Source organism: Eubalaena glacialis, chromosome 7, assembly GCF_028564815.1.
Source record: "Eubalaena glacialis isolate mEubGla1 chromosome 7, mEubGla1.1.hap2.+ XY, whole genome shotgun sequence".
Taxonomy (NCBI): Eukaryota; Metazoa; Chordata; class Mammalia; order Artiodactyla; family Balaenidae; genus Eubalaena; species Eubalaena glacialis.
This window is the reverse complement of record NC_083722.1, coordinates 69,693,698-69,711,551: the sequence shown is the minus strand read 5'-3', so window position 1 is coordinate 69,711,551 and position 17,854 is coordinate 69,693,698. Positions and strand designations below refer to the sequence as shown.

Sequence of the window (17,854 nt, the reverse complement as noted above, 5' to 3'; positions counted from 1 at the left end):
GAAAACGCTTTTGACAAAATTCAACACCCATTTATGATAAAAACTCTCCAGAACATGGGCATAGAGGGAACCTACTCAACATAATAAAGTACATATATGACAAGCCCACAGCTAACATCATACTCAGTGGTGAAAAGCTTTTTGAAAACATTCCCTCTAAGATCAGGAACAAGGCAAGGATGTCCACTCTTGCCACTTTTATTCAACATAGTTTTGGAAGTCCTAGATACAGCAATCAGAGAAGAAAAAGAAATAGAAGGAAATCAAAGTGGAAAAGGAGAAGTAAAACTGTTACTGTTTGCAGATGACATGATACTATACATAGAAAATCCTAAAAATGCTACCAGAAAACTACTAGAGCTCATCAGTGAATTTGGTAACGTTGCAGGATATAAAATTAATATGCAGAAATCTGTTGCATTTCTATACACTAACAATGAAAGATCAGAAAGAGAAATTAAGGAAACAATCCCATTTACTATCATCTCAAAAAGAATAAAATACCTAAGAATAAACCTACCTAAGGAGGCAAAAGACCTGTACTCCAAAAACTATAAGACACTGATGAAAGAAATCGAAGATGACACAAACAGATGGAAAGATATACCATGTCCTTGGATTGGAAGACTCAATATTGTCAAAATGACTATACCACCCAAGGTAATCTACAGATTTAATGCAATCCGTATGAAATTACCAATGTTATTTATTGGAGAACTAGAAAAAATTTTTAAAAATTTGTATAGAAACACAAAAGACACTGAATAGCCAAAGCAATCTTGAGAAAGAAAAACGGAGCTGGAGGAATCAGGTTCCCTGACTTCAGACTATACTACAAAGCTACAGTAATCAAAGCAGTATGGTACTGGCACAAAAATAAAAATATAGATCAATGGAACAGGATAGAAAGCCCAGAAATAAGCCCACGTACCTGCAGTCAATTAATCTACGACAAAGGAGGCAATACTATACAATGGAGAAAAGACAGTCTCTTCAATAAGTGGTGATGGGAAAACTGGACAGCTACATGTAAACGGATGAAATTATAACATTCTCTAACAAACACCATACACAAAAATAAACTCAAAGTGGATTAAAGACCTAAATGTTAGGTCAAATACTATAAACTCTTAGAAGAAAACATAGGCAGAACACTCTTTGACATAAATTGCAACAATATCTTTCTGGATCCACCTTCTAGAGTAATGAAAATAAAAACAAACACAAGCAAATGGGACCTAATTATACTCAAAAGCTTTTGCACAGCAAAGGAAACCATAAACAAAACGAAAAAGGCAATCCACAAAATGGGAGAAAATATTTGCAAACAAAGTGACCAATAATGGATTAATCTCTAAAATACACAAACAGCTCATGCAGCTCAGTATCAAAAAAATAAACTCCCCAATCAAAAATGGGCAGAAGATCTAAACAGACACTTTTCCAAAGAAGACATACAGATGGCAAAATGCACATGAAAGGATGCTCAACATTACTAATTATTAGGAAATGCAAATCAAAACTACAATGAGGTATCACCTCACACCAGTCAGAATGGCCATCATCAAAAAGTCTACGAACAGTAAGTGCTGGAGAGGGTGTGGAGAAAAGGGAACCCTCCTACACTGTTGGTGGGAATGTAAATTGGTACAACCACTATGGAGAACAGTATGGAGGTTCCTTAAAAAGTAAAAATAGAACTACCATATGATCCAGCAATCCCACTCCTGGGCATATATCTGGAGGAAACCATAATTCAAAAAGATGCATGCACCCCAGTGTTCATTGCAGCACTATTTACAACAGCCAACACATGGAAGTAACCTAAATGTCCATCGACAGAGGAATGAATAAAGAAGATGTGATACATATATACAATGGAATATTACTCAGCCATAAAAAAGAATGAAATAATGCCATTGCAGCAACATGGATGGACCTGGAGATTATCATAGTGAGTGAAATCAGACAGAGAAAGACAAATATCATATGATATCACTTATATGTGGAATCTAAAAAAAATGATATAAATGAACATATTTACAAAATAGAAACAGACTCACAGACATGAAAAAACAAACTTATGCTTGCCAAAGGGGAAAGGTTGTGGGGGGGGGGAGGGATAAATTAGGCGTTTGGGATTGACATATACACACTACTATATATAAAATAGATAATCAACAAGGGCCTATTGTATAGCACAGGGAACTCTACTCAATATTCTGTAATAACCTATATGGGAAAAGAATCTGAAAAAGAATGGATACACGTATATTTATAACTGAATCACTTTGCTGTACATCTGAAACGAACACAACATTGTAAATCAACTATACTCCAATATAGCATAAAAATTTAATTTAAAAAAGACTATAGGGACTTCCCTGGTGGTCCAGTGGGTAAGACTCTGTGCTCCCAATGCAGGGGGCCTGGGTTGGATCCCTGGTCCAGGAACTAGATCCTGAATGCATACCACAACTAAGAGTCTGCATGTTGCAACTAAGAGTCCATGTGCCACAACTGAGAAGTCCGCGTGCCGCAACTAAAGATCCCGCATGCCACAACAAAGATCCTGCGTGCCACACCTAAGACCCGGTGCAGCCAAAAATAAATGAATGAATGAACGAATGAATGAATAAATAAATAACATTTTTAAATGTATAAAAAATTTAAAAGACTACAAAACATTTAAAAATGAGGTACATATGAAAAAAAAAGAAAAGAAAAGAGCAAAAAGAAAGCCCTTGCCTATTCCAAGGCTAGAAAATAAATGACCTTCCTTTTCCTTTTCCTTTTTTCCTTCCTTCCTTCCTTCCTCCCTCCCTCCCTTCCTTCCTTTCTCGTTTCATTGTTTTATATTACAATTTTAAAAATCTAATATATTTTGGTTGGAGCAAATATATATTTTAATATTTTTTTCAGAGTGACTAGTCAAGTGCCCTAACACTTTATTAAAGAACCCACTTTAAATCCACAGAGTAGAAGTCAACAGTATCATCTACCACATTTCTATATTTGCTTAAATGTATTTCCAACCTCGGTGTGGTTCTGCTGCTCTCTTGGTCTATTCCTGAATTAGTGTCATATGAATTTTCCTGGCCATTTTTCATAATCTTTAAGATAAACTTAAGCAATGTTTTGTCAAATTCCCTTTAAAATGTTAGAAATTTATTACTGCCTTGAGTTTAATAACTCATTAGTTTTAGGAACTAATACAGTCTTTCTGCCCAAGACCAGAGTATATTTATAGTATGTTTATCTGTTTGTCTTCTTTTACACTCCTTAGGCAAGTTTAATAGTTTTCTTCATGTACCTCTTATACATTCCATGTTATATTCATTCCCAATTATTTTCTGGCTACAATGCCTGGCATGTAAGGACTATTGGAGAAATGTTACTTGTGACTAAGTGGTTTCTGTTAGTATAAAACAACAGCAACAATTATTTGTATATTTGTTTTATAACTGGCCATATAATGTTTTTAATAGGTTTTAAAATTTTTCTAAGCAATCACTATCTACAAGTAATGATATATTTCTATTATTTTAAACTCATTTTATACTTGACTATATTAACTTAAATTCTTCTGTTTTTCTGATTTTTATACTGTATGTTTAATTTTCTTGATTAATTGCACTGGCTAGTACTTCAAGATTATTATTAAATAATGAAAAACAGCTAAAAGGTAGTTAAATCATCCTTTTCTTATTCCTGACTTTAATAAAAATGTTTCTAGTGCTTTACTACTAATGATGATGGAAGAAGTTAATTTGAAAGTAAGTTTTTCATTAAGTAAAGGAAATATATTTTATTTCTATTCTTACCAAAGTTTTAAAAATCAGGCATTCATTGAGACAATTATATGGTTTTTCATCTTTGTCTGACTCATATAAATAAATTTCCTAGTAGGGCATCGTTCTGACTTTTTAGGATATACCTAGCTATGACTCATTTAGTCTTTCAAATATTTTACTGGATCCTATTTGCATGTATTTTAAGAATTTTGCATCCCTATTCACTAGTATAGAGTATGAAAACTGGTCTGTGGTTTTACTTCTGGTATACTTAAGGTTTTAAAAATCAGCACTATTTAGCTTTCATAAAAAGAATTTGTAGATTTTCCATCTTTTTTCATACCCTAGAAGATTTTAAATAGGATTGAAATTATTTTCTTCTTTGAGAATATGAAAGAATCCACTCTTGGAGGTGTAAGAGATTAGACCTAGTGGTTTATTTGATTGTTTTAATTTTTGAAGGAATCAGCTTTGGAAATTTTATCAGACTTACTATTTATTTTCTAATTCATTAATTTGTGTTTTTATTTTATTAATTACTTCCTTTGCTTTATTTAAAAATTTTTTTTACATTTGTTTATTTATTTATTTATTTTTGGCTGTGTTGGGTCTTCATTGCTGCACGAGGGGTTTTCTCTAGTTGCAGTGAGTGGGGGGCTACTCTTGCGGTGAGCAGGCCTCTCACTGTGGTGGCTTCTCTTGTTGCTGAGCACAGGCTCTAGGCACGTGGGCTTCAGTAGTTGTGGCACATGGGCTCAGTAGTTGTGGCTCAGGGATTCTAGAGCACAGGCTCAGTAGCTGTGGTGCACGGGCTTCGTTGCTCCATGGCATGTGGGATCTTCCTGGACCAGGGCTCGAACCCGTGTCCCTTGCATTGGCAGGTGGTTTCTTAACCACTGCACCACCAGGGAAGTCCCTCCTTTGCTTTCTTTAAGATTATTTTATTGTTGTATTTCTAATTTCTTGAGTTAATGAATTTATTCTTTCTATTTAACAATGAAAATGGTTAAGTCTATTAATTTTACTCATTACAGCTTTGGCTGCATCCCACATGCAGTATTACTGATATTGTTATTTTCTAGTTTCTTTCCCCCTCTCCCAAGTCAAACTTTTTTCTATACCTCTATTTTTCCTTTCTTATTTTTCTAGATTTCAGGTGGACAAAACTGGTTGAACTGTAATCTTTGATTTATGACACACTGTCATCTTTGGTCCATGAATAGTCTCTATTTATTTGCTTACTTATTAATATAACGAACACCCATGAACCCACCATGAAACTATTTTCTGTTTGATCCAAAGTTTAAGAATAACTTTTACATTTCTAAGGGTTTGTTTTTAATCTTTCTATTTTTGCTACACTTAGCAGTCTTCTTATCTGTAAAACAGTGCCTATCTCACAGGGTTATTATGAGAATTAAATGTATTAATGTTTGTAAAATGTTACAACAGGGCCTGGCACATAGTCAGTACTATTTAAGTGTTAGCTATTATTTTTATTATTATGTTAGATCAAATTTATTAACTATACATATTTTTTACATATCTCATTGTCTTGTTCTTTCTACTTGATTTGTCAAGCGCTAATAGAAGTGTGGTAAAATCTCACTGTACTACTGTACTGTTGCCACTTTTTTTTCTGATTTTGCTTTGTATAAGTGCTATGAAATCCCAAGCAAATATATTCATAATAGTTGTATTTTTATTATAGGTTGGACCCTCTTTGTTTTATCTCAATTTTTACCTTGAATTCAACCTTGTTTAACATTAACAAACAAAAACACTCTGATTTTTGTTGTCATTGTTTGCATTTGTCTGCTATATCTTATTATTTCCTTTTACTATTTCTGAGTCACAGTGTTTCAGATTTGTCATTTGAGAACACATAGCTGAAGATTGTTTTTCTTCAGTCCATTTAGAGTCCTTTTCTTTTAAAAGATGAATTTTATCCAGTTACATTTATTATTAAAACACATGCTTGATCTTGCCTTTGCCATATTGTTTCCTGATTTAATGCTTCCTTGTTCCTTTTTTCCACCTATCTTTTGCTGTAAAATCTCTGTGTTCTTAAAAAATTTTTCCCTTCAGCAATTTCAAAGTGATACATAATCTGCTTTCTGTTAAACAAGTTTATAACTTTAAATAACACACTCCGACTTCTTTTTCTCTGTATATCATTGATGTGTTGTTTTTTTTTTTTTTTTTTTTTTTTTTTTTACAGTGCTTGGCTCTCTACCCTGATGAGATTCACCATTCGCCTGCCAAAACTCCTCCTCACTTATGCTAGGCTGAGCTTTTCCTCCACAGCCCAGACTAAATGGCTCTGGCTGCCCTTGTTTGTGGCTGTTTAAAAACAAAACTCGTTAACATATTGTCAAATCCTCCTTCTCTGAAGTCTGCAGATATTTGGCTCTAGCTGCTGATGGTAAAACAGCATGTAGCCTGCAAGCCATGGCTCCAGGCCCACTCTGGAACAGGGGCAGGGCAGTACAGGGTGGGATGGGAGGCCCAGAAGTTTAGAAGTGATAGCTGCAATGTCTCCCCATGGCCTGCCCCGACAGGAGGCAGCATGTGCTGGAGGCAAACAGCCTGGGATCAGAGTGGCCCTCTCCCTCTCTATAGTCCAAAGCATTCCTTGTTAGTTGCTCACCCATGGGGTTCTAATCTCCTCAACAATATCAGGTGCTTGCTCCCTCTGGGCTAGGAAAGTTTCTGTTTGTTCTGATCACCCCTCTCTCTGCCCACCAGCACCTTTCACAACCCTCTCCAGGGTTGTTCCATCTCCTAGAAGGGCTCTGAGAAATGAGTAAGGTGCTTGGGAACCAGAGAGGGCATCCCTGGAGGGCCTCACTGCTCCTCCCGGCCTCACCAAACCTCCCTATTTTCCATAGTCCAGTTCCATCTGCTTCCTCCAGGGAGTCTTCCTGATTGCTCCAGTTCCCCCTGACCTCCCACACCCTGAGTCATCTACTGCATTCTTACTCAACTCTCTCTCGAGCTGATCTCTGACTATCTCAAACCTGCTGAATCTGATTTCTCCAACTAGACTGGGAGCCCCTGAGGCCAGAGCCAGAGTCTCTTCCTCCTATTGCTCCTCCATGGCTCACAGGACCAGTAGATACAAGCAGAGCTTAGTAAAGATCTATTGAACAAATGGAAAGTCAAGACAAAGGACTCGGAATCTGACTCTCTTGGCTCAAATGCCACATCTGCTGCTTGTGAGTGGTGGGGCTTTGGGTGAGTTACTTAGTGTTTCTACAAAGGGTTGCTATGGGGATTAAATGTGATAATGCGTGAACTACATAGCTTGGCCTCTAGCCCTAGAAGACATGGAATGAGTGGAGCTACCAGTGTAATATCAGCCTGCATTGTTAATTGCATTGAACCAGTCTGACGGAGTGTCTGATGCTGTGTGCAGGTGGGTGTGTCATCAGGGCTTGGGTGTAGGTGACTGGTGACCTGTGACCTATGCCAGCTGTGCACTGTGATCTGGGAAAATCACTTCCCTTTGTGGAAGAAGGAGGCCTGGAGAGATGACCTCTGTGAGCCCTTTCTGCTCTGACCTCCATATGTGCTGTGGGTGTTGACAGTTTATGAGTTGGTCCTGATCTGAGGCCCTGGGGGAATGCATTTTCAACAGAGGCTCCGCCCCAGTTTCTGACCTGGTTTTCCAGCTGGAGATCTCCTTTCTCTACCTCCCCTCCTCCTCCATACCTCCCTGCCCAATCCCCAGGAGGGTACCAGCGCTCCACTGCTGAGCAGGATCATGAAGATGATGAACGTCTCGAACCAGCTGTGCTCCACGATGTGGTAGCAGGTCTTGCGCAGCCTCCACCAGACCTTCCCTGGGGCCTGCGTGGTGTCCACGGTGCAGCAGGGACAGCGCCGGACACAGCCTTTGGGGGAGGGAGAGGAGTCAGACCCAGTCCAGGACCTGCAAATGCCCACATCTGATGGCAAAAAGTTGAATGGTTGAAAGAATGAAAGAGGTTACAATGATGGGTAATGAACTGGGCAACATGGTGGGTGGGGCCATGGCAGGGGGTGGGTGGCAGGGAGGGGTGACTGTGAGTGCTGCCCTCAGGAGCCCACACTCAGCAGGTACCCTGTGGATAGGCTGGATGGACTAGGCAACCAGTAAGTAGATGAAGGGCCTGGCAGTTCTGGGCAGGGGCAAGGCTGGGGTTGGGATGAGCTCCAGCTTGTCCTGTGCTCATCTGGGAAACTCTCCCCCTGGGGGAATGTACCAGAACCCCCTGGGGTGCTGTGTCCCTGGCCTTTCTCCATGTTTGCAGTTTCTGAGCCTTGGGAAGGGCAGACTCCTCACTGATAGCCCCAAACGATGTGCCACATGGAGGGCAAACCCTCATTTTATCCCCAGCGGCCCTCCGAATATACCATGGATTCATAAAAGCTCTAGATGCCAATCACCAGCACAGCCACATGCCACACCCACCTTGAATATTTACAGAGGGCCTACTATATGCCAGGTGCCGTGCCAGGGCCTGAGGGAACAAGGGGAATTAGATCCAGTCCTTGCCGCTGTGGGGACACCTGGTCATGCTACCGTCCCACAAACGCAGTCGACCCACAGCTGCCTGCCCAGCACGTCACAGGCATACTTGCCATGACTCATGTCACAGGCAGGTGGAGGGGCCCCCAGGGTCTCGAAGAATGGGGGGAAAATGGCAGGCACCCAGGTCAGAGTGGGGTGCAACATGGCCCTCTACCCCCAGGAGCTGCAGGTCCTCCTGCCCCGGTGGGCAGGACTGAGGCTGGGCCAGAGGCCCACCCAGGGCAGTACCTTTAGTGAAGCAGTCCTCTGGATCCTTGATGTCCTCTCCGAGGTCGGGGATCTGCTCCAGGAGGTCAGCAGTGTTGGTCATGTCTGCTGTGCTCCCCTCAGAATAACTGTTCTCATGCGTCTGTGGGCAGGACCGTGGGGTGGGGTGGGTGAGGGCATGAGTGTGGGCCGTGTAGCAGCCTCCAGCCTCAGGCCCAGAGTCTGGGGGAGCCTGGGGCTCCCAGAGTGGAGGTGACCACACTATCCTCCATTGCACACCTGGGGAATCTGAGCCCGGGTGGATGGGAACCTGCCATGAAGGTCACCTAGCCTGGACCTTAGGGCTCCTGAGTTTGTGATTCTGGTCTACTGGTGTCTAGGGCAGGGTACAGGGGGTCGGGGGAGGGTTCTGGGAAAACCCCGGGAATGGGGAAGGCATCCAGGTGGAAGTAAAACAGACATGGGGTGCAACAGGGACACACACTGGGACATGGACACATAGTGGCAGCTCGGCACACACAGAGGAAACAGGCATGCCACACCCAGAACAGAGTCAGAGCCAGGATCATGGGCACGCACAGGTACCAGGTCAGACATGCGAAGAACAGGCCAGCAACCCAGCCCACATTTCTCACTCAATTCATGTGGGTGCTGGTGTGATGCACAGAGCCTGGAACAAGAGTGAGAAGGTGCTGGAAGCTTTCCTGCCCGGCTGTGCAAGGTTCTGCTGCCCTGATCCCGCATAACTTGATTATAGAGAGGTGTGTGCAGGTGCCCTTATGAGTGACTGTGTGTGTCACATGTGGGGTGCCAGTGTATAGGGGTGTTGTAGTTCTGCCCACTTCCCCTCTTTGGGCCAGTGCACCCATCTCCAGCTGCCATGAATACTGTTTAGCCAGCCCCTTCTCCAGAAAAGTGTCTTTAGCCAGGGACCTGCAATCCCTGGAAATGGCTTGGTGGTTACATCGAAGCCAGGGGTGGCTGACGCCTAGTGACTGACTGATATGGAGGACACCAAGCTGAGGCTGGAATCCAGCCAGCATGCCATCTGGAGCTGCTTCTTTTGCCTCATCCTGCTTCTCTCACTTCCTTATGGGTCTCTCCTGAGGGCACTCCCTCAACGAAACATTAGCACAGGAAGCCAGGCTCCAGCTCTGCTTCTAGGAGCCCACCTTAATGATAAGTATGGTGGGGAAGGGGGTTCTTGAAAGGAAGGGCAGCCTTCATTTGCTTCAGATCACGTCTACATCCCGCAGCACAATTGGCCAGCCTCATGCCACTCAAGCTCCACTCCACTTAGGGGTGAGCTGGTTTGAGTTCTTGGGCAGCCTCTGCTCTCAAAGTTGCCTTCTTTTGCCTTCCTTCCACTACTCACTCCACCGCTGTCTCAAAGTCCTCTTTAACCTTGAGGTTTGCGATAAGGAAGGGCTGGATCCTGGTGAGAATGCAGAGAGTGCTCCTGGGTGCAGGGTGGTCTCCCGTGGCTTTGAGGGTCATGCCCTTCTCCCAGCTTCGTTGAGCGGCACTGAGCTGGGAAAGGCACAGTCAGAGGTCTTCATGCAGCTTTTCTTTTCAGACACTGGAGCTGTCACGTGGGAGGACAAGTTCTCAGAATCTCGCTGCAGGTGAGATGAGGGGTCCTTCTCCCACGAAAGCCCCAGTCCACCTCGCTCTCCCTCATTCCCACCGTGACCTGATTTGAAGAGGTGATGAAGTTACAAAACTCGTTCAAAGCTCAATGTTCTAGTACAGGAGCCCCTTCTGTCCGTGACCTTCTGCTCCTCCTATGTCTTCCTGTTCCCACAAGCCTTGGTGTGTCAGACCCTCCAGGGGGAGAAGTGTGACCTGCACAGTCAGGATGATGATTCCACCAGGCCCTCGTGCTTGCAAACTGGCCATGATCACAAAGCCTCCAGTGGGCCCATCTCATGAAAGGAACAAGGCAAAGGAGAAATATCCTGTTGGAGCAAGTCACAGCTGCCGGACTGAGGGCCGAGGTCAGGCAGCAGTTCAAGGGCCCCTGAGTGCTGTATCTGAACATATGACCTCCATCTTCCTTGGTGCTTGGCAGAGCCGGGGTGGGGTGTAGTCAGCTGTGCCACAGTCCAGTTAGCTCAGGGGCTGCAAACTCAAATGCTTACAGGGCCAGGTAAGTGATGGAATGAGGGCAGGCAGGTGGGAACTGGCAAACCGGAGCGCTCTAGCCAGTGTCAAGGAGGCGGCGGTTACCACTCATCTCCAGCAGGGCGGCTCTTCTTGCAATTTTTTTTTTTTCAAGAGAAGCCAGAAATGCAGATTTTTTTACATAAAAGCTTCTGGGTTTTAAATGTTGGTAGCAAATTCAAATTAAAACCCTTTTGTGTCCCGAAGCCCTCCAGCAGGCCTTGTGTTTGCTGCCTCTGCTTTTGTCCAGGTGAGAAGCAGCTGGTGGCTCGTGTGCCGAGAACTTGTTCTCAGAGCTCCCCACAGTCCCCTGGGATGGGCTGATTCACAGGACAAACATGTGCCGACAGGACCAAAGCACAGGAACCGAGTGAGGAGGGGGTGAACAAGCAGAAGTTTGGGGTTAGTCCTGCATCGTGGTCCTGAGGGGCTGCTTCCAGAATTTCCCCATGGCTCTGGGCCCCAAGCCGTGTCTCCCCTATCAGGACAGGGCTGCCCATGCTCCCCTCCGCAGACGGGTCTCCCACACTGGCTGTGACGGCGGCTGTGGTTCCCAGCAGCAAATGCAGACCTGTGCCCAGGGCCTCTCACGGCCTCTAGTCCCAGCAGCAGTGCCCCACCGGCTTCAGGGACAAAGGTGTGCATTACCTCACTGCACCCTGGGGCTGGGGCCTCTGTTCTCCGCTGCTGCCGCAAGTCTGCCTGAGCTGCACTGGCCTCGGCCCCAGAGGAGGTGGTCTCTGACACCTGGCTCCAGGCCCTGGGCTCCGGGAGGGCCTCTGGGCTGCCAGACACAGGCTGGGGTTCCTGCTGAAGAGACGCCCCAGCCCATGAGCTACCAGGTCGGAGTATTTCTAGGACCCTGGCTCTGCTTCAGGCCCTGCCCATGCAGCGGGGCACTGCCTCCTGCCCTCTTCATGAGGTCTCATCTCACTGAAGACCCCTCCCTCGGGCGTCCTGAGGCTGAAGGAGGCTCCTGATAGGTTCGGGCAAAGGGCCTAAGGCTAGACAAATCTCCCTCTCCTCCCACTCCTTGAAGGGTACAGCTGGGCTATGATGCCCAGGTCCCAGATGCTGGCAACTCTACTCAGGAAGGACATGCTGACTTTCCCCAGGAGTTCCCATGGCACCCCAGCTTGCTAGCTTGCTTGCTTGCTTGCTTTTGTGCCTGCACGTGTGCGCGCGCACACACACACACACACACACACACACACACACACACACACACACACACACACACACACACACACACACACACACACACACACACACACTGGCCCCAGGGAGCCAGGGCCAACAGGCTCAAGAGAAGGAAAGGAGGAGGAAAAGGAGGGCCAGGCAGAATTCCACTCCTGTGCTGGGAGCGTCTTGGAGCTAATTAGAAGCTGTGGTCCTGGCAACGCCAACGCTCCCCCTCCCCCAACCGACACTGTGGCTGTCCCGCAGCCCGATTGAAAGGGCAGAAGCTGGCCTCTGGGACCACAGGGAGGCAGGAGGATGTGGAATCAAGCCTGGAGCCTCAGATCAAATTCCATGCAAGGGAACAGCTGCTCTTCTCAGCCAGACCCACCCAGTGCAGGCCCTGAGGAAGCAGCCAGGATGGGCCCAACGAAACAGAGAGAACCAGTCCTCGCTGTTTGACCTGAGACCTAGGGAGAAGCCATCTGAGCCTGGCTCAGGCCATGAGAAAACTGAGGGAGCTGGGGTGGCGGTGAGGGGTACCATCCCGTTTGTCCAGACTCTAGTCCTAAGTGTTAAAAATAACAGGTTGGGAGATAAGATAGTGCTGTCTCTGACACCTGCCATCTTAGGGATGCTTATTTTTAAATCTCAGAACTAGCCCTGGGCCTGGGAGGAGGGGAAGGGGCAGTGGGGAGGTCTGGAGGCCACATTCCTCCCTCACCAAGACATTCCACCTTGTTAGTCCTGCAGGTGACAAGGTCAGGGCAGGGTCTGGGGGCCAGGTGTTCTAGCTCTGTCCTAGACGCATGAGGAACTCCTAGCAAGTCTCTCCCTCGCTGTGCCTCAGTTTCCCTTTCTGTACAATTAGCTGCCCGTGACCAGCCAGGGGACGAATGATAGACAGCAGTCCTTCCCAAGACGCCCTCCTGGGCTGGGCTGGGCTGGGGAGAGAGGGTTGAGAGCTGGTTTCAGCATGCCTCCATGAGGCTGGTTTTTGGGGGATGGCCTGTCTTCTCCCTCCAGGCCACACCTGCTGGGGCAGATGCTCTGAGTGAGGCTGCGTCCCCTGGACAGTAGGTGCTGCACACACGGTGCGGGGGTGGGATGGGGGATGGGGCTCACCTGCTTGCTGGACTCTTCCTCTGTGCTCAGGCTGTTCTCCTCATCCTCCTCTTGGTCATCCATGTCTGACTCGGCCACGGCGATGGGCACACACACGGGCTCCGGATCCCCGGGTGTGCCTTGGCCTGGCCGTTGGCCTTCCTCAAACCGTGTCTCCTTGCGGGCTGGCAGCACCTTCTCTGTCTCTGGGGGTGGTGGGGGGCTGGAGGTGGTGATGCAGCCGGGCAGCTGGCCCTGGGTGGCGAGGGCCGCAGGCTTCTGAGCCCGCCGCTGCAGAAGCCCACAGCAGAAGTCCCAGGTGGTCCGCTTGATGAAGCGCAGGCCCCGCTGGATACGGGCCAGGGCCAGCTGGAGGTTGTTCATCTCCCCGTCCTCGTCAGGGGCTGTGAGGTTGTCTGCACTGAAGGAGCTGAGCAGCAAAGCCAGGAAGAGGTTCAGGACCTGTGGAGATAATGCCGTGCCCTGGGTGCTCAGCCTCGGGGCTATGATGAGCACTGCCAGAGGCAAACAGCTCGAGGCTTAAACCCTGGGCCCTAGGCTCTCATCCTAACCCCCCATACTCCTGAATATAGGGAGTTTGGCTATAAAAGGAAAGACAAATTCTCATCCTGAGGTAGGTGATAGGCCCCAGGCTAAGCAGCTGCAGCTGGTCTCCTGCTGATGCTTCAGATGGGATACCAGCAGGAGCATTGGGCCCTGACTGGGTGCATTCTCATGGATTTCCTGGCCTGACACATGCTCAGAGAAGGTCCTCAGTCTAGGGGAAGGACAAAAGGAGGGAGAAGACGCCAGCTGGAATCCATCTTGGCTGAGAAATGTGTGCCCACACCAGGACCAGATCTGAAGATGATTGGCCAGAAAAAAAATCCGGAAAACTGGCCCTATTTAAGCAACCTAAGCCCCTCCCTCTGAGCTTGCCTGTGTGCTCTTCCACACATACTTTGCTTTTTCCGCACTTACTTTGTTTCTTCCACACATATTTTGTTTTTTCCACACGTACTTTGCTTCTAATAAATGCTTTTATCTTTTTCACAATCTTGGTCTCTTTGCTGAATTCTTTCTTCAAAGAAGAACTGAGGTCCTTCTTCCAGCTTTTCACTGCCAGAATCAATCCCTCCTCCCAAGGACTCAGATACAGTCTGAATCGAGGGCGTTCAAACCCAGGTTTCTTGGGTGTTGGCCCAGGTTCAATGGGAGAACCATGGGTTCATCTGATGTCAAAGCCTGCAGATGGGGCCTTGCTGCCTTGGGAGTAATGGGGGGCAGTGAGGTCAGGGTGAGCACAGGACCGCTCCCTGGGAAGTGGGATCCAATCTGGGATCAGCAGGGACAAGACAGAATCCCACCCAGAAGCAACCCAGGGCATCCATTCACTCACTCACCCACCCATCCATTCATTCATTCATCCATCACCCATCTGCTCTTGGGGCTTTCCTGGGAAGAGGCCTCTGCATCTGTTGGTGAAGGAGGGGCAGTGATATGCCTCTGAGTTCCCCACTGAAGCTGGGTCACCACTCAAAGATCTGGGGCTCCAGCTGTGGAGCTCTCTCCACCTGTGTCCCCAGATCCGACCATGCTTTCCAGGTGAAGGACATGGGAGACTGAACAGAGAAGAGGGCGATGGCAGGAAAAGAGGCCAGGTGGCAGCCCTTGGGCGCCTGGGACTAACTGTAGGGTCAAGCTACTGAGATGGAGTTGTGTCCAGGCAGTGAGGGGTGCTTGGATGGGTGCTGCTTGCAGGATTAGACACTTGGATAGAGTGGAGGGACCTGGGGCTGGCGCCAGGGGAGGGGCTGAGACTTCAGAGGTGCCAGAACACACAGTCTCTACTTAAGTTATTTATTAGGGGTTATGGACTTGATGTCCCTAAGGGGGGTTTGAAAAATCTCTCTGTCTTTGGATGGTTCTGGACTACTGCTTGTTGTTAAACCACACTGCAAGTGTGAAGTTTTAGCCTTTGTTAAAAAAGAGAACTTTTACTGAGTGACAAGGGACTGGGCTTGGGTCCATTTCCGTCTCAGGGAGGATAATTGAAGATGGTGGTGGGCTCGTTCCACACAGGGGTCAGACTGGCTCATGAGCATCACCAGGCCAACAGGACACAGACACAATCTCCCCATCTTGGGCCTGGGTCTCCCCTCCGCAGCCACTCCCAGAAGGGAGTCCAGTTGAATGGGGGTCCCTATAGCAGGGTGGTGTGTGAAGGTGGACACCCAACCTGAGTCCCTGCTCTGGCTTCTTACAAGCCCCTGAGACATGCTTGTCAGCAAGCTGGGAGTGAGAATTCTGGCGAAAGCAGTGGGCAAGGTTGGAGTGCCAGGCCTCAGAAACCTGCCTTTGGTTTAAACAGTAACATTCATGTGGACAGTATGGAAAGGTTAAGAAGTAGGCTCTCCTGTCCTATCTCTACAGAGAGATGATCACTTTTGACACCTGGCAGTCTCTTTTATGTCGTCACTGGAGGGGTGACACATGTGATGTGAGGCAGAGCTGCTGTCTACACTGACCTCTGGCCAGGCCCCCGGCCTCTGTCCACACTGGCCCAGGCCTGGCCTGCCTCAGTTCCTGGTGGCCCACCCTGGGTTCCCCACCGCAGCCCTCGCTCACGCCTGGCTTCACATCCCCTGACCTCCAGGCATCCGGGGCCAGGCTGGGGGCAGGGCAGGGGGTGCCTGGGCAGCCTTGTCCACCCACAGAAGACGCTAGGGCCTCCCTTGCCGCCGGCTTCAGAAGATCGGCTGCTTCCAGTGCTTTCCCTGTCAATCACACTGCTGCTCCCCAGCCCCTGCCTGATGATCACTTCCCATTTCAATGACAATCTTGCTTCCACCCACGCCCCGAAGCAGCCCAATTCCTGAGGCAGCCAGGGAGGGGGCCGCGTGGGCTGCGCTAGCTTCCCTCCTCCAGCAGCCTCTAATCTCATCCCCAGGCAGATCTGCTAGGAAATCGCAGGCTGTGTGTGCGTGAGGGAAGCTCAGCCTGGCCCTGGGCTGAAAGCTCTGTGTACTCGCATCCTCCTTGGAACACAAAGAGTCTGGCAGCCCCAGAGCTGTGCCAGGGGCTGAGCGAGGGGCACCCTGAGGGGCGGCAGGTTTGAGCGGATGGGAGGGGGGTTGCAGGGCCCGCCAAAGTGCTGGGTTCCACTGGCACTGTGCACTCTGCTTCCTCTCTGGGCTCCACCTATGGAGGCTGAGGAAGACCGACCCCAACTTGGCCTGGTTAAGTCACATGGGAGGAGAAAGCAGGCAGGTCTGGAGAAGGGCTCTGGAATCTGCAGCCCACAGTACTCACATCACCTAAAACCCCTCTATGAGCCGCTGTGAGCCTGCGCTGCCCACACCATGGGCAGTGGGAGCCAGACACTACAGGTGTGACGTTGGAGCGTGTGTGGTCCCCCTGTGTACCCAGGAAGGTGGCTGCATGTCCACAGTGGACACTGACCTCTCCCTGAACAACTGACCCCTCTCAAACTTGCCTCTTCCAAAGGCTCCTTCTCTGGCATTTAGATTTTGATCTCTCTCAACTCCAGAATTGCCCACATTGTAAAGACACAAGGCAAGATGCACTTTCCCTGGGACAGACAGGTGGCCATGGGAGCAAAGACCTGGTCTCCTCATTACAGGACAGCAGGGACTCTCAACACAGCTATTCAGGATGACATACAAGGTTCTCTCGGGCCCCACCTCACCTGGACAACCACCACCTGCCTGTGCCTGTGTTTTGCTTACCTTGCTTCTTTCCTCTCTAGCATCACCTGTCAATCAGGTCAGCGTGAAACCCCCTCCACCAGGAAGCCTTCCTTGATTTCCCCAGCTGAAGGGGCTCAGCACCCATGGGCTCCCTCTTAATGGCTCTGACCATTCTGACCAGCTTGAGGGTTATCTCAGGCCTGTTTGAACTCTCCACCTCCTCACTCTCTCAAGGTGGTGAGCAATGTCAGAGCCACATTCATCTCTGTATGCCCAACAGCATCTGGCACAATATTCTGCATGCAATGGGAGCTCAGCAAATGTTTGTTAAGCTGAATTGAACCAGGTGATAAATCACTGACAGTGAATAACTAATAAAACAATGAGTAGATGAGAAAATAATTAATTAATGGATATAAAATGAATACATAATGAATAAATAGGTAAATAGATGGGTAAATGAAAGAATGAGCAAATGAAGAGTGATGTGCATGAATGGATAGCTGAGTGAGTGAGTAGATAGCTGGATGGATAAATGAGTAGATGGATGGGGACTGATGAATGAGAGAATAGATGAGTGGGTTGATAGATGGATGTAGAGGTGGATGAATGAATAGAGGGATAGATGAGTGAGTGGAAAGATGGGTGATGGATGAATGAATGGATGGATGGGTGGGTGAATGAATGGATGGGTAGATAGATGGGCAAATGGATGGATGAATAGGTGTGTGCGCATGTGTGTGAATGGGGGTTGATGGATGGATGGTTGATGGATAGATGAATGGATGGGTAAGTGAATGAGTAGATGGAGGTTGATGGATGAATGGCTGGGTGAGTGAGTGCATAAATGGGTAGGGAGATTGGTAACTGAGTAGGCAGATCGATGGAAAGGTGGACAGGTGGATAGGTGAGTTGGTGGGTGGGTTATTGATGAGTGGATGGATGGCTGGATAGGTAGATGTATGAATGAGTAGAGAGATGAAAGAGTGAATGGGTAAGTAATAGATGGATTGATGATACATGGATGGATGGGTAAGTGGGTGCACAGATGGGTGAGTGAATGAATGGGTGCGTAAATAGATGGAATGATGGGTAAATGAATAGATGGATGGATGGGTAAA

General features: G+C 47.7%; 1 protein-coding gene across 7 annotated transcripts in view; it reads right to left on the bottom strand.

Annotated features, from left to right (window-relative positions):
- SCN5A (sodium voltage-gated channel alpha subunit 5) overlaps nucleotides 1-17,854 on the bottom strand; it is an 86,333-nt gene that overhangs the window by 22,867 nt on the left and 45,612 nt on the right. For 3 of the 7 annotated variants that reach the window (XM_061195300.1, XM_061195301.1, XM_061195298.1), the window contains exons 16-19: nucleotides 13,045-13,485; nucleotides 11,389-11,550; nucleotides 8,599-8,719; nucleotides 7,536-7,690 (exon numbers count right to left, since the gene is read on the bottom strand). In XM_061195300.1, the coding sequence (XP_061051283.1) occupies nucleotides 7,536-7,690; nucleotides 8,599-8,719; nucleotides 11,389-11,550; nucleotides 13,045-13,485 (879 nt within the window). The remainder of the gene's footprint in view (nucleotides 1-7,535; nucleotides 7,691-8,598; nucleotides 8,720-11,388; nucleotides 11,551-13,044; nucleotides 13,486-17,854) is intronic. The other 4 variants (XM_061195303.1, XM_061195302.1, XM_061195299.1 and 1 more) reach the window with 2 other exon arrangements.